The 15,127-nt window shown below is 34.4% G+C and overlaps 1 protein-coding gene across 2 annotated transcripts; it reads left to right on the top strand.

Moving 5' to 3' along the window:
* The first annotated feature begins 464 nt into the window (after positions 1–464).
* On the top strand, positions 465–3,417 carry QRT2 (Pectin lyase-like superfamily protein). Of its 2 annotated transcripts, XM_006838240.4 has the most exons (9): positions 465–1,170; positions 1,373–1,501; positions 1,581–1,751; positions 1,898–1,918; positions 1,989–2,196; positions 2,298–2,379; positions 2,616–2,724; positions 2,817–2,933; positions 3,037–3,417. In XM_006838240.4, exons 1-9 carry the CDS (start codon positions 838–840, stop codon positions 3,256–3,258), a joined length of 1,392 nt encoding a protein of 463 aa, XP_006838303.2. In that variant the 5' UTR covers positions 465–837; the 3' UTR covers positions 3,259–3,417. The 2 variants fall into 2 exon arrangements, with proteins under 2 accessions (XP_006838303.2, XP_020519751.2); XM_020664092.2 differs by lacking the exon at positions 1,898–1,918.
* Positions 3,418–15,127: the final 11,710 nt, after the last annotated feature.

The following is a 15,127-nucleotide window of genomic DNA, read 5'->3' as shown; positions in this document are numbered from 1 at the left end:
AACTTTTTAAAAAGCAACTTATTTTTCTGATAATACAAAAAATGTTTCCAAAAGCTTATGAAAAAGAAAAACACTTGGTTTCTTGGTACTCTCACTCTGCCATTTAAGGGTTAAAATTAAGATGTTGATGCCAAAGAAAATTTATAATAGGTGGTAAAGGGGCTGGGGCAAGGTGGTAGTACCCTATACCTTAGTGACCATGTAGTGGTTTCTATTTCCACTAATACCTTCATAAAAGGGTAACTCCTAATCTATTTGAAAAAAATGGGCAGCAGGCAGCGCTCGTCTTCTCCACTAAATTACCCAAAAAAAAATAAAAAAATATCATCATATTAAAAAGAACAAGAGATTTTCGGTCATTTTAGTCCCCTAGGACTACAAGCAATGTATGGTGTGCCCATGCTATTGTGAAGATATATCATGCATTCAGTAATATAAGATAAATAATATAGTAAGATAATTATATTTTATTATTGAAGAAACCTAAAACTACAAGAGAGATTTGATTTAGCAAGAAGACAGAGATGGAGAAAAAGGTTTTTCAGCCGCCCAAGAGACTCTTTCGTCTCAATCTCTTGCATCTCAATCCATACCTGCAAATCATGGAGGTGAAAGACTCTGTTTTCTCTAAAGATTGAGTAGAACCCAAGGGCTCTTTCTCTCTCTGGAACACATGGCTTTATTCCAATGTCCTTCTATTCTTAAGCAACAACTTTCTATATAAGTACCATGATCTCAACTGTTTCAGTCACCATCCAATTGGGTTTTATCTATTGAGGACTAGAGAGAACAGGGGACAGGAAATAGAGGAGAGAGAAAACATAACAGGGGAGATCTATGGGTGCCTTTGAGAACATCATAAAACAACTAACTTTCACTTTCTTTGTGTTGTTTTATTACTGTAGCAGTTCTTACTGTGTTTTCCAGGAGGACCCACTTCCTGATTGTTTAGAGGAAGACCCTGGCTATGACACAAGTGCTTATCCTGTCTACTATGGAGCAATTCTAGAGAGAGAAAGTGAGTCTAAGTTTGATTCAGAGAACTTTGGTTATGAACCAGAGTTTTTCACCACAGAGAGGTATGATCGTGTAGGTAGTCCTGAGGCTTCTCTTAAAGTGGTTAGCGTCGATGATTTCGGAGCTAAAGGCGACGGCACAGACGATACGCAGGTGAGTAATGGATATAAACCATAATGTATATGAGCATCACTTCTCTCTCCAAATTGTTCCACTCTCTCTCTCTCTCTCACTCTCACCATCTGTATGAGTTTAGTGGCATTGAAGGAATGAGCACTCACAAGTCATTAATTTCATGTTGAAGTGTTTAAGAGATAGTTTGCAAATTAATTCAATTTCTTTCTTTATCTCTAAGGCATTTGCAGAGGCATGGAAGGAAGCTTGTTCATCTGCACCTGGAATTTTGGAGGTACCACAAGGAAATACATACCTTGTAAAGCCGATAAGTTTTTCAGGCCCTTGCAAATCTGCCATGACTGTAAAAGTGAGCCATCTCTCTCTCTCCCTCTAACACACACATACAGATTATTCGATAATTTATATGTATTTTATGTACAAATCAGATATCAGGGACCATAGAAGCTCCATCTGACCGGGACTTATGGATAAAAAATGGCTCGAGGCATTGGCTTCTCTTTAGCCATGTCAATAATCTCAGTGTGGAAGGTGGAGGAACCATCAACGGAAATGGAGAAATTTGGTGGGAAAATTCTTGCAAAATCGATAAATCAAAGGTAACCCATCACACCTATAAACTAAAAACTAAAAACTACTGACTTTTAGCTTACTGTTAATTTGAAACAAACTGTAAAAAGTTTATATTTCGAATTCGATTGTATACTGATTCTGCGTTTATTCTCTTGTCTCTCTGATTTATCAGCCGTGCATTTCGGGACCAACGGTACATCTCTCTCTCTCTCTCTACAAAGATTAATCTTGTTGAAAGTTGATTGTTTTTTTGGTTTTTGCAGGCCCTAACCTTTGAATCTTGCGAGAACCTGATAGTGCAAGAGCTGAGGATCAAAGATAGCCAGCAAATGCACCTTACATTCCAAAAATGTGTGAATGTAATGGCTTCCAATCTCATGGTCCAAGCACCAGAGCACAGCCCAAACACAGATGGAATCCATGTTACAGGCTCTAAAAATGTAGTGATTCAAAACTCCACCATTGGCACAGGTACCCATTCTTGTTAAAAGACTTAAGCTCCAACCTCTCTCTCTCTCTAACTCTCTCTAAATTGTCTCTTTTCTAACAAGTAAATTAATTGGTATTTGAAGGGGATGACTGCATATCAATTGTGAGTGGGTCTCAGAATATCAAAGCTGTTGACATAAACTGCGGACCAGGACATGGAATCAGGTAACATGTCAGACTGAATCATCATCGTCTTCGTGAAAGCCTTTTTCATCCCATAGGATTTAGCTGCTTGGGCTTATTGTAGTCGGAAATTGTTTCAAATTCATTGCTCCGTCAAAGCTTTTTCCTAACTAATTGGGTTCGGCTTAACATGACAAAAATTGTTTCAAATTCATTGCGCATTCATAATAGGAAATTAAGAATGATTAATCCATGATTCTCTCTCTCTCATTTCACAGCATTGGGAGCTTAGGAGCTGGGAATTCAGAAGCCCATGTATCAGCCATAACAGTAGATCGAGCCAATCTCCATGGAACCACCAATGGTCTCAGGATCAAAACTTGGCAGGTAACGGCTACATTTTTTGATTTTCCTATCTAAAAATTAGAAAATTTAAAACCCCAAATCTCCAATTTTCTATCACTAACTTCATCTTTCAGGGAGGCTCTGGTAATGCCAAGAACATCATTTTTCAGAATGTAGCAATGCACAATGTATCAAACCCAATAATCATAGATCAAAATTACTGTGATTCCAAAAAACCGTGCCCTGAACAGGTAAAAAACCCAAAAAAGCAACAAAAAATAAGTTCCTGAATTTCTCAATTCAACATCTCTCTCTATTGATAATCAGATTTTAAAATTTGCACATTTTTCGCAGGCATCCGCAGTTCAAATTAGCAATGTAATTTATCGAAATGTGAAGGGGACCAGTGCTACAAAACTGGCCATGAAATTCAATTGTAGCAGAAGCTATCCATGTGAGAGAATTTTGGTACAAGATATCAATCTGTTAATGGAGTCCAGTGAACCAGCAACAAGTTACTGTAGGAATGTGCATGGGATTACCAATGGGAAAATTATCCCACCAGCATGTCTCTAAAAGAGATTGGGGGTTTATAGAGAGAAATGCACTATACTCTTCATTGGTTTGGGTTTGGAGAGGATATGTAATTGTAATTGCTTGGGCATGGATAATAACAATGTTGAAAGCATACACTGATTTAATATTAATAAAATAAAATTGGGTTCTTTATTATTATTATTATTATTATTATTATTAGTTTTAATATTTTTCGTTTTTGTACTTTTTATTGGGTGGGGTTAATTGGTGTGTGGTCAAAGCGTTTATGAGGGAAGGGAAGCAAGGTTTTGATGATAGGGGTTGTGGGTCACACATGTAAATGGTTGTTGCGGTGGGAATAGAAGTTCATTAGAAGGTACTCCAAAAACCCTCTGTTTCCATGCACAAATTAAAAAAGAAAAGAGTTTATCGAAGGATGCAATGTATAACTACATATGCACCTAAAAAATCCATCGAAAAAGGTAGTTTTAATGTTGAAAAACCTTTAATTGATCATCTCGACGTTGATATGCATGACCATGAAAAATAAACAGATTTTAAGTCTAAGAAATAGTGAATTTTACAACATATTATCTACACCGTCCATTTTCAAGATTTTTATATGTTTATAGATCTACTTGATTTTAGCAATTTTTAAAATTTTAAATTTTATAATTAGATATAAAAATAGATTTTGAGATAATCCTAAAAACATTTTACCTCAAAATTATATACCACGATAAAATTTGAAGGTGCACCTTACCCCTACAACTACGGATGCATTCGTATGCCAACTGCACCCATTAAAAAATGATACTAATATTGGGACTTCAACCCATAGCTTTCTCCAGAGTTAGAAAGTGCGACTCGGACAGAGTAATGGGTCTTGGCCCGAGCTGATTACTAACGCCAAGTCTGAGTAGCTTGGCCCGATTAGTGCCTAGTATAGTGAAAAGCTGTTAAAAATTAAATGAATTCAAAAAGCTAGGAAATGTACGTTTATTATAAGATTAGGTAAAGAAAAAAGTTTATATACGGATGCAACATTAAAATGTAGAATTAAGATTCACTTAAAAAATCCATCAGAAAAAGGTTGCTTTGATGTTGGAAAGTTGTCTAATTGATCATCTTAAGATCAAAATAGATAGATATGGAAGAAAATAAGATTTCGAGTCTAAAAAACAATGCAAGTTGCAATAAATTATCTGGACGGTCCATTTTCAAGATTTTCATGTGTTTATAGATCTACTTGATTTGAACCATTTTAGGAGTTTAAACTTTTATAATTAGAGACAAAAACTTGATTTCGAAGTTATGCTAAGAATTTTTGGCACCAAAATTACATCTTATGAACTTTAATTTGATTGTTTAAGGTTGCAACCTTATGCAAACCACACCCTTAAGCAAAACACTTCAAAATGATGTTAAAAAAGTAGTATAAAATAGATTTTAAAAAATTAACTTGTGATTGGGGGTATTTTCAAAATAATCTAAAAAGATAGGAAAATGTAAAAATAAATATTTCTGCGTAAATCACTTTCAAATCTTTGTCAAAATGATAGAAAACATAAAAAAAATTCCTGAATAAATTTCTTATTTTTTTCTAATTTTTATTACATTTTTTGAATTTTTTCTAATACCTCGAGTTGGACATCCGACTCGGACAACTCAGACTTGGCAAGGGCTCAAACCCGAGTAACTTGGTCGAATAGAAACTACCGCCGAATTTGCGAACACTGTGTTTTATATGCTCGACCAGTTTAATCATGCACCGAAACTTATAGAAAACATAGAAAATAAATAGGGAAAATTTGTGAAGATGAACTATTTAACATTCTATTATATTTTTTTATTTAATTTTAAAATACTCATCAAAAGACATATTATTATTATTGGTTGGAGTAGTTGTGAATCGGTAAATTGTTAATAGTGTGGTTTGTATAACGGGTCAACTTTAAACAATTCAAGTAAGGCGCACCTACAGATTTGAAAGATGTAATTTTGGTATAAGAAATTTTGGCGATGACCTAAAAATCTATTTCACATCTAATTATGAAATTTAAAACATACAAAATGATATTGATCAAGCAATATGCAAACATATGGAAATCTTGAGATTGGATGGTCTAGATAATTTATTACAAGATGTATCATGGGATTTTAAATTTTATTTAATTTTTTCACATTTGTATTTCTCGAGACGAGATGATTATTAGAGGTTGTTTACCATTGGAACAACATTTTTAGATGGATTTTTGAGGGGTGCCTTTTTTTTACAATATAAGGTTGCAACCTTGTTTAAACTTTTCTAATTGTTATTCTAATAAATTTATCTGAAAAGGAAAACACATGAATTTAGGGCACATTTGTTCAGCTTTTATCATGCCTATTTAATGGAAAAACGAGTTATTATAGCAATCGAGAAAGTACACCGATTGGGAAAGCGCTTTATCACCATTTTTTTGCTATCTGGCCGGCTGTGTGAAAAAAAAAGCAACGGTTGGATGGTAATAGAGTGGAAGTGGACCACATGATGAACTCCATATGTTAGTTTCCCAGGGTCTCCCCATCACTGTAGATCATTGAGTGAATGGTGTTGAGCTTGATGACCATAGAAATTATAGCACGTTTACCATCGCTTTATATTTCATCCATTACAATGTGTATACCAAGCCCAAAAAAACATTGTTGAAAGTAACGAAAAAAGCTATAGGGACTTATGACTTCACTGAGGGTATGGTTCTTGATAGAACAGAATGACATAACAAAATTTATAAAACCGACCCCAATTAGTTGAAAAAAAGTCCGATTAAAATTTATGCAACAATAAAAAAGCTGCTCTTCTGCTAGACATACGTATTCTTTCACAACATCAAGGATGGGGTATCAAAGTGCTACATTGTATCCTTGCTCCATCTCAATATCCTTCTCATTGTTTTTCTTTATATCAATTACGTTACTCTTTATTCTGCATCTCAATATTTTCCCACTTAAAAAATTCAAACAAAGCTTATAGTATGTTAAAATTATATCATCCATGTCCTATCTAACGTGCCATTTTTAAAGGTTAGAAGCACGAAAAGTTTATAATTTTCTAAATTACATAAATTTTCTCAAAATTAGATTTAATCATTTTATAGTAACTAAGCTTTTAATGAAGTATTAAAATAGAGTAGGTGCCTTGGGTTAAGAACTACAACTCAATTAAAGCACTCCTCGATTATTCCTTCAATCCTCAAATTCCAATCTTAAACCAGCCCAATAACACCTGTGACCTACAATCTTCTTATTAGATGCTTATATTTGGTCCATCAAAGCCAGCAAATAGGCAAATGGACTATAGAAATAATATGTGGATCATAGATGATCCCCAAGGAAAAGTTTATATCCTAGTGGATACATGATCCAAATCTTAAAGATGTAGGGGTCATCTCTTTGGCACATGCGCATCCTCTCAAAGAGGCGACTTCCCGTAGATGCAACTATCAGATGTAGGGGTCATCTCTTTGGCACATGCGCATCCTCTCAAAGAGGCGACTTCCTGTAAATGCAACTATCAAATGTACATCTCATAGTCAAGGATTTGGCTCTTGCCCTATGAAGTCACCATTCCAGAGTACATCTTCCTCCTCGCTATAAAAGAACATGGGGCATCCCTTCGATTTTGACATGAGAGGACCTTCAGATGCTCTTCGCTTCATACTATAGGTTTAATGCCTTTATGTCTATGGTCATAAGGTTTTATGACTCTCTATGACTTATCTAGACCACCCAACTTGATGTTTCATATGAGCGTTATAAGGCACTCCATTCCAAACCTAATTTTTTTTACAATATTATTTTATTTTATTAATAAAAAAGAACTTACAACAGAATAAGTTCATTTGCAGCAATAACTCGCTGCATATTTCGCAAGACCATCTACCACACTATTTGCTACCCTATGCCACATCCCTGTCCCTTGAGGACCATGCTCCCACTAAAGCGAAAAATATCACTTACTCCATATTTCGCAAGACCATCTACACACTATTTGCTTCCCAATAAACATGATGAAATGAAACAATCAGCCCCTAGTCTTGGACCAGCTATGCCACATGCCGGAGCACCATGCTCCCATTAGAGCCAAAATATATAATTAATAAAATGTTTAAGCATAAAAAGTTGCCAAGGCCTTTAAAGGCCACAAGGCCACAACATCAATACCCCCTCTATCCTAGCTTCTTGAACAATTTCTAATCCGTAATGCTTCAAATAAAGAATACTTTTTCTTGGGTACTTCAATCCATTGTTTTGGCTTGCTATTGGATTCTTAATTCTTGGAACATCACTAATAAAATATAAGGTATATAAGCTTTTATATATGGGAATGGATCTTGCGAGCCCATGGGTTTAGTAGCTACAGTAGTAGTCTAAGCTGATCTGATGGTTACAACATCATTTTGTATTTGAATTTTCTTTGTTTTCTACAAATCCAAATCACTTTAAATTTATATGTTCATTATTCTCATCAAGGCGCACCAAATAAAAATATATCGAAAGTTGATACGTTTATTCTTCGCATCAAGGCGTACCTAATAAAAATATATAAAAATATAATCGGTAAAAAGTAAAATTGACAAAAATACCCCCGAAATATTTCGAGGGTAATTTCATTGTTTTTCGACAGATCCAAATTATTTGAAATTTTATACATTTATTCTTCTCATCAAGGTGCACCTAATAAAAATATATAAAAATAATAATTCGTAAAACATAAAATTGACAAAAATACTCTCGAAATATTTCAGGGGTATTTTGGTCAATTTATATGACGAAGTATTTTTTTTATATTTTTATTAGATTCTCCTAGTTTTGATGAATAAACTCTCAAAATTTTAAGAGATTTAGATTTGTGTAAAAATAAATAAAAATTAAAATACAAAATGAGGTTGTGACTATTGGATTGAGCCTAGATTGAATCTGGGCCGTTGGCCAACACTGTAGTTGTCAACCCGTGGGTTGATCGGATCCTTTCCCCTTTATATATGAGGATTTCTCATGTATACGATTTGTCATATATACTCTTAAGTTATTGTTGTACATAAGGATCAACTATGTATATAGACAAGGTTATGTATACTAGATATTATTATATAAAGGAAAAAATTTATATAGAGCCAAGGCTCAAAACAATCAAATTAAAGGCCACCTCAAAAAATTTATTAGAAGAGGTTGTTTTGATGCTCAAATATCCTTAAATTGATCATCTCGACATCAAGATGCATGGACATGAGAAAAAATGGATTTCAAGTTTTGAAAATAGTGCATCTTGTAATGCATTTTTGGACCGTCAATTTTCAAGATTTTCAAGTTTTCATAGATCTGCTTGATCTACACTATTTTTTATACTTTAAATTTTATAATTAAAGATGAAGATATATTTTAAGGCTATAACAAAGATTTTTAGTATCGAAACCATATTTCTCAACAATATTTGAAGGTACGCTTTACTTTGATTATTTAGAGCCTCGGATCATACAAACTGCACCCTAGTGATATATGTTATAGGCTATTATTTCACTCTTCTATAAATATAGCTCTATAAGGATATGTTATGTTTTCAGTTATGTCTTAGGTTACATGTATAATTATATATAAGAATCTGTTTGCATTTGTAATGGGAGCTTAACTTGAGCAACATTCACCCGTTGAAAGAGAGAGAGAGAGGCCATGGTTTAGAATGTTAGATTATCGAGTTTCTCTTAAAAGTCTCTATGTGTTTATTGATCAATATGAATATACTAGCTTGATTTATATCAACAAATACATATAACAAAAATAGAAATAAATCATAAACACCTATAATATACCCAGACTTATCATAAAATACAAGATATTACACCTACCTTTCCCACAAATATTGATTATAATATACAAATTCTATAATTAAGGATATACAAAATATATAGTTTCTTTAACACTTCTCCTCAAAGTCAAGATGCTTTGAGAGAGAGCCGTTGGAGTTAGAACAATAAGATGCAAAAACAATAAGTCAGATCTTCAGGTGAAGAGTCTCAAGTTTTTCATAAGACGCTCTCTGTATGCATTGATCAATATGAATATATAAGCTTGCATTTATAGACAAATATAGATAACAAAAATAAAAATAAATCACAGACATCTATACTATATCTAGATTTGCCAAAAATTTTGGTTACTGCACCTACCTTTCCCATATACATTGATCTTAGTATACGCCTTCTATAATTAAGAATATAAAGAATATGCATTTTCTTTAACATAAAAAACATCAGTTGTTAAGCTATTTGCATCAATTAGTCTCGCTTGCTCAGGACCAGGAGTTGACTGTTTCTTTGTTGGTGTGTAGTTCAATTACAATAAAGTTTTAGGGCATGAAGAAGTCAAAATTACTCTAGAAGATGTGGTTGTTGTGCGGCAAATATTGCTCTTCCTTAATTTAGTCACTCAACCTTTCGATTTGCGTTAAGAAATCTAGAGCTATAAATTCAAGGTAGTGCTAATAGTTGTAACTTGCAAGAGTAAGAAGTTAGCTGCTAGAGACTGTCGATTGGTTTATCCTTACAGTAGTTTCAATTGCATTAACAATTGCATCTACTTTTCTTTTTTATAGTCTTCTTGAACTTGTGCATAAAAAGCGCCCTATGTTTTCAAATATCAATGGCCTAGATTGCTTAGTCAACCCCAAATAGTTGGGAAAAGACTCCGATTATGATGAATGACCTAGATTGCTGAGCGGATCCAAAATAGTTGGGAAAAGACTATGATGATGATGAATGACCTAGATTGTTGGGTTTTCAGGCTGCATATTTTGTCATTTGTGTATTCATGGTACTTGGTGTTGACTTAGGTGGGTTGGCCATGTTTGACAGACTCAATACAACATCTGTTAAGAAATGCGAATTAGTTCAAATGGAAGGCTAAAAAAGGTAAGGGATAAACCCAAAAAAACATGGTTGGAAGCAGTGGGAAAGATATTGGGACCTATGACTTATTGAAGGTATACCCTTAATAAAGTAAAATGAAATATCAGAATTCGTGTAGCCTACCCCAATTAGTTGGAAAAAGACATTGACAATGATAATGATAGTACTTGGTGTTGAATTCTCACAAAAATGAATAGCTCTTTTATTTGCATGTAGAGTTCCACAATAGGCAACCTTAATAAGTTCATCTAGATGGGTTTCTTGAATAAATATTAGTCAAAAATGTTTTAAATGTGAAGTACCATGCTTTTCTTGCTTCCATCATTTGCTTTTGCATGCTGCAAGATTATCCATTCTTGGAACATGAATATGGGTACCATGGCAATGAAAAGTTGCTTGCTCGAGTGATATGCACCATGTAAATTGTCCATATAGGGCTTTACATAATGATTTGCAGGAGGAGAAATTCAATTTTGATTGTAACCAATTTTTTAGTCTAGCGTTAGTTCATACTATAAAGCGCATTTTCGATGTACATATCGTTTTATTGATGAAAGTTTCAGCCAACAGTTAAAAAGAAGAAGAAGAAGAAAGAATAGAGAAAAGAAAAAGAAGATGCCTACTATAATAAACGCACACATGCGTTAACTTAAAAGTAATAAATTTACTTTATGATTTCATATGTCCTTTAGAGATTACAAAGACGTTGCAACCTTATCATCTCTCTTTTTCTCTCAAACATGTTGTATTTTGGTTTGTAAAATATTACGTCTTATTTCAAAATAGTATCTCTTTTATAACATATTATTTTGGAAAATATGTTTTGTGTTATTTGTAAACAGAGAAGTATTGGGTTTATTTATCCCACATTAAAGAATGGGCTGAGGCAAATCTTCCCTAAATATAAGTTTATCTTCTTTATTTGTGTTTTAAAAATGAGATAAGGCTCACACGTAGCATGTGAATGTGCACGTGCACATACTTGATGGTGCATGTCATGGCTTAAGGGCGTTTGCATAAGTGCTAGAGGAGGCGTCATTAGCATGCGCACATGTTAGGCTCGTGGCTCATTTGCATTGTGGCGATTGAGATTTCGACTCGTGGTTTGCAACATATGCACCATTGTGGCGATTGAGATTTCGAGGGGCACAACTCTTAACTCTTACTAATTGAGATTTCGAGAGACACAACTCTTACCTCTTACTAATTAGAGTAATTTTGGTGCTTTAGATTTCACAGTGTTTGTGCATTCATTTTAACGAGATAGTTTTCACAATCATCTGCTCCTATATATCTTAAGGATAAATTTGGCTCGAAAAAACTTAGTTGTACACTGATTCTTATTACTAAGGGGTAAACATTGTCTTGCGACAATAATCATTCATGCCTCACAATGATCATTCATGCCCGGGGAGATTGAAATAGCTTTTGTTTTCTTCTTTTATTTTTGCCCCGTTCTACGCTCCATTTCCAATACCACAATCAATGCTTTTTGACTTTGAATGATACTAAAAATGCTATTGAAAATCATAGTTACAAATCATGTGCAGTGCACGCGCCAGGCTAATAATCTTATGAATTGTTTCTATTTGATTGTTATTGATTGAAAAAGAATCCGTATGAGTATTTTTTTGGAAAATGGGGCTGGGGCGTGGTGATAGTACCACTTGTGTTCAAGTTAAGGATAGCACCACTTGTGCCCAAGTTAAAGTCCAGATTTATATTTTCACCTAACGCATTAAAAAACCATTAATGATTTCAAAAAATGGGTAAAAGCTTGTTATCCCCACTGAATTATCCCAAAAAAAAAAAAATTTCTTTTTTAGATTCAACCCCAATTTGAGGTGAAAAAAAGGAAGAAGAAAACCTGTTTCTAAATAAAATGGGGCCACTGAAATTGGAAGTGAGCTCTAAAGAATGTGCTCAATGAACTGAGAAGTGGAGTTGGAAGAGATATGGACAATTAATTTTAATCCGAAATCGGCTTTTAGATTGCCATCTGTACAAATTTGGATTGGGAATCCAAAACAACTACTTTGGTGAAAAAATAGTAAAATTAATGAATAAAAACTAAAATTGGGTGATTTTAAGGGGAAGATGGGGTCAACCGCCACACATTCACTTTGGATTGGCCCACTAGATCATATCCGGATTGATGATTCATTAGAAACTGCAGGGTCTCGTGTTTCTCATATGCGGAATTGGACTTGAGAGATCTTGTGTCGGAAGCAACCAAATCTATCACTTTGCGACATCATTTTATATGTTATGAAAAGATAGATTATATTATGGAAAAGTATACAAAGAGGTTATTTATTTTGGAAAAAGTATACAATGAGATCATTTATCTTTAGTACAAAGTGGTCACAATTAATCTTGACAATTGGATGTGAAATTATATGGCCGTATTAATTCCATTGAACAAGCTCAAACTTCAAGAAAATTTTCTCTCGAATTTGGTGACACACTCAAGGTATCAGATTTCACATGGATAGTTGTATACGATTGTGATTATCTTGTATAAAAAATCAATCGTCTCATTATATACAATTCCATTTATTTTTTATATAAAGAAGTCACAACCACTTTTATAAAGATGTTACAATTAATCTTATCTGTTAGATTTTGACTCAAGCAGTTGCAACAGTGTCATTGATTAGATGTATAAAATAATAACTTTATTATTTTAAACAAATTTAACTCTTCCTTAGTACTAGCACTTTTTGCTGGGGTATTAGTAGATAGTTTAAACCAATGGTTTAAAAAACAGATCGGTGACCCGGATCGGGCACCCAAAAAACCAAGCCGGATCGGCGAATCGGCGATCCGGATCGGGAATCGGGTGAATCGGACAGAATAAAGCTTCAAAAAAATCCGAAAAAATTATTAAAATTTATTATAAATATTTTTTTTTAGGAATTCAATAAGAAATGAGGGTACTCCATTAAGAATTTTCATGTTTTTGAATGAATATACTAATATTGATATGTTCTTTCCCTGCATGAACCGCCATTCAGCATTTAATTTACATCACACAAAAAGATAAACATAGAATTATCATGGAATAAGTATATCAACATACATGGATTACAATAAAGCATAAAATTAGTAACATACGATCTAAAAATAAAATGATAGACGACGTTGTTGCTCTTCTTGGTCACGCTGGTGCCATTGATTGAATTCGTTTGACAATTCATTCATTCGATCTAAAAACGAATCATCGATGTTAGCAAGCGTTTGACTATTCCCAAATCCCTGAGTGTTAGTGTTTTGTTGTGTTCCCAATCCAAAATCCCCGAAGCTTGTCCATCCTTCATGCTCACCTGCACTGTCGTACTCATCCCTACACTGTTGCTGTTGGGACTCGATATGTGAATAATATGGTTGGGATAGGGTGGCCTCAGAATCATCATCTCACTCATTTTCTCTTAGACCCCCTTCCCACTCTCCCTCATTAGGTGCAATATCACCAACATCTCCGACGAATTGTGGATACGTTGGCTGACTGCTTCTTCTTTCATGCTGCTCATCACTTTCTTCAAGATCTTCATCACCGATAGCCTCAAGGAACGCTCTCTTGTGCAACACTGGCTCCTCCTCTTCTACTACCCATTGGTCTGCTGTGTCTGTGATAAATATTGTGTCTAAGTCTATCGGCCTATAATCTTCAAGCTTCCTTCTTATTTGTCGCTCTCTGAGGTTTAAATTATAATGAACGTAGACTAGTTTATGAAGCTTTTCAGAAGCAAGTCGATTCATCATAGTAGTGTGCAACCATTGGAGCGTACTCCAGTTGCGCTAACAACCAGTAGCAGAACATGTTTGGGAGAGCACCTTAATTGCTATCCTCTTTAGGTGAGGTACATTAGTACCATATATCTCCCACCATTCAGCTGGATTAAAATGCAAAAAGCATTGTAAGGGCAAGAACAATTCATAAGATTAAATATATGAAGGAACAAAATATTAGCGAGGGGATAACCTGGATCCATCATCGTTCGAGAATTCCTGGCAAGTCTAGTTCCGAAGGATCCTATAGCATCCCTATACATAGCAAGTTAAAACAAATATATTATGAGTGCATTATTCCTCAAAAATATAACAACTCAATGAAGTTCTTACCCAAACATTAAATAATACCTCTTGTATTGCTGCTACTTGGTTTCGATGGCTTCTCTCAACCTTGCAATAATGTATCTGACCCCTTCCATAATCTTGTAGGGTTGTTCAGGTGTCAAATAGAAAAATTTTGGGTTGAAGTAGCAACCTAAAAAATATATAGGTAGAAAAATGTCATTTACAATTTCATAAAAAAATGACTTAAACTGAAACATTGTAATGATATAAATATATATTTATCAGCATAATGAATTGGACGTCCAAATTTGGTGTTCTACCTCCTTTCTATAATCTCGATCACTTTGCTAGCAAAATTACACTTCTCCCCAATAGCTGATTTCTCAATACCTTCATAAAGGATACCCATGGTAGCTTTCTTGTCAGCATCCACCATTCTTAACACCGTCACCAAAGGGGCAGTGGCCTCTACAACACTGGAACATCGAGACCAGAACTGCCTATTTAAGACTATGTTGTCCACTTTTATACCGGTACTGGACTTCGAGAGGCGATTATTTAACCACTTTTCACAGGTAAACAATCTCTTTAATGCACCTTCAGATTCTCGAATGGAGTCCACAACTAAGTAATCGATCGCAAAGCGGGTTATGGCAGGCCTGATTATCTCTTTTTTCTTAGAGTGTTCTCTAAACAGAAATAAAATTTTATAGTGGTTGTATATAAATCTCGACACCAACCTTGCTTCCTTTAGAGTCTCTTTCACAATTTTGATCTCACCGATCTCCTCTAACATAAGATCGATGCTGTGTGCAGCACACGGGGTCTATACTAAATGCTTCCTCTTATCCATCAACTTGCTGCCCGCAGAAACACATGCA

Source organism: Amborella trichopoda, chromosome 3, assembly GCF_054954075.1.
Source record: "Amborella trichopoda isolate Santa Cruz 75 chromosome 3, AtrichopodaSantaCruz75HAP2 v2.0, whole genome shotgun sequence".
Classification (NCBI taxonomy): Eukaryota; Viridiplantae; Streptophyta; class Magnoliopsida; order Amborellales; family Amborellaceae; genus Amborella; species Amborella trichopoda.
Note: the sequence above shows the minus strand (reverse complement) of the source record. Positions and strands in the feature narration are given on the sequence as shown.

Coding starts and splice junctions, on each gene's coding strand:
- QRT2 (XM_006838240.4), top strand. CDS start 838: ATGGGTGCCTTTGAGAACATCATAAAACAACTAACTTTCACTTTCTTT. Junction 1,502..1,580: donor AATCTGCCATGACTGTAAAA/GTGAGCCATCTC, acceptor TGTACAAATCAG/ATATCAGGGACCATAGAAGC. Junction 1,752..1,897: donor GCAAAATCGATAAATCAAAG/GTAACCCATCAC, acceptor CTGATTTATCAG/CCGTGCATTTCGGGACCAAC.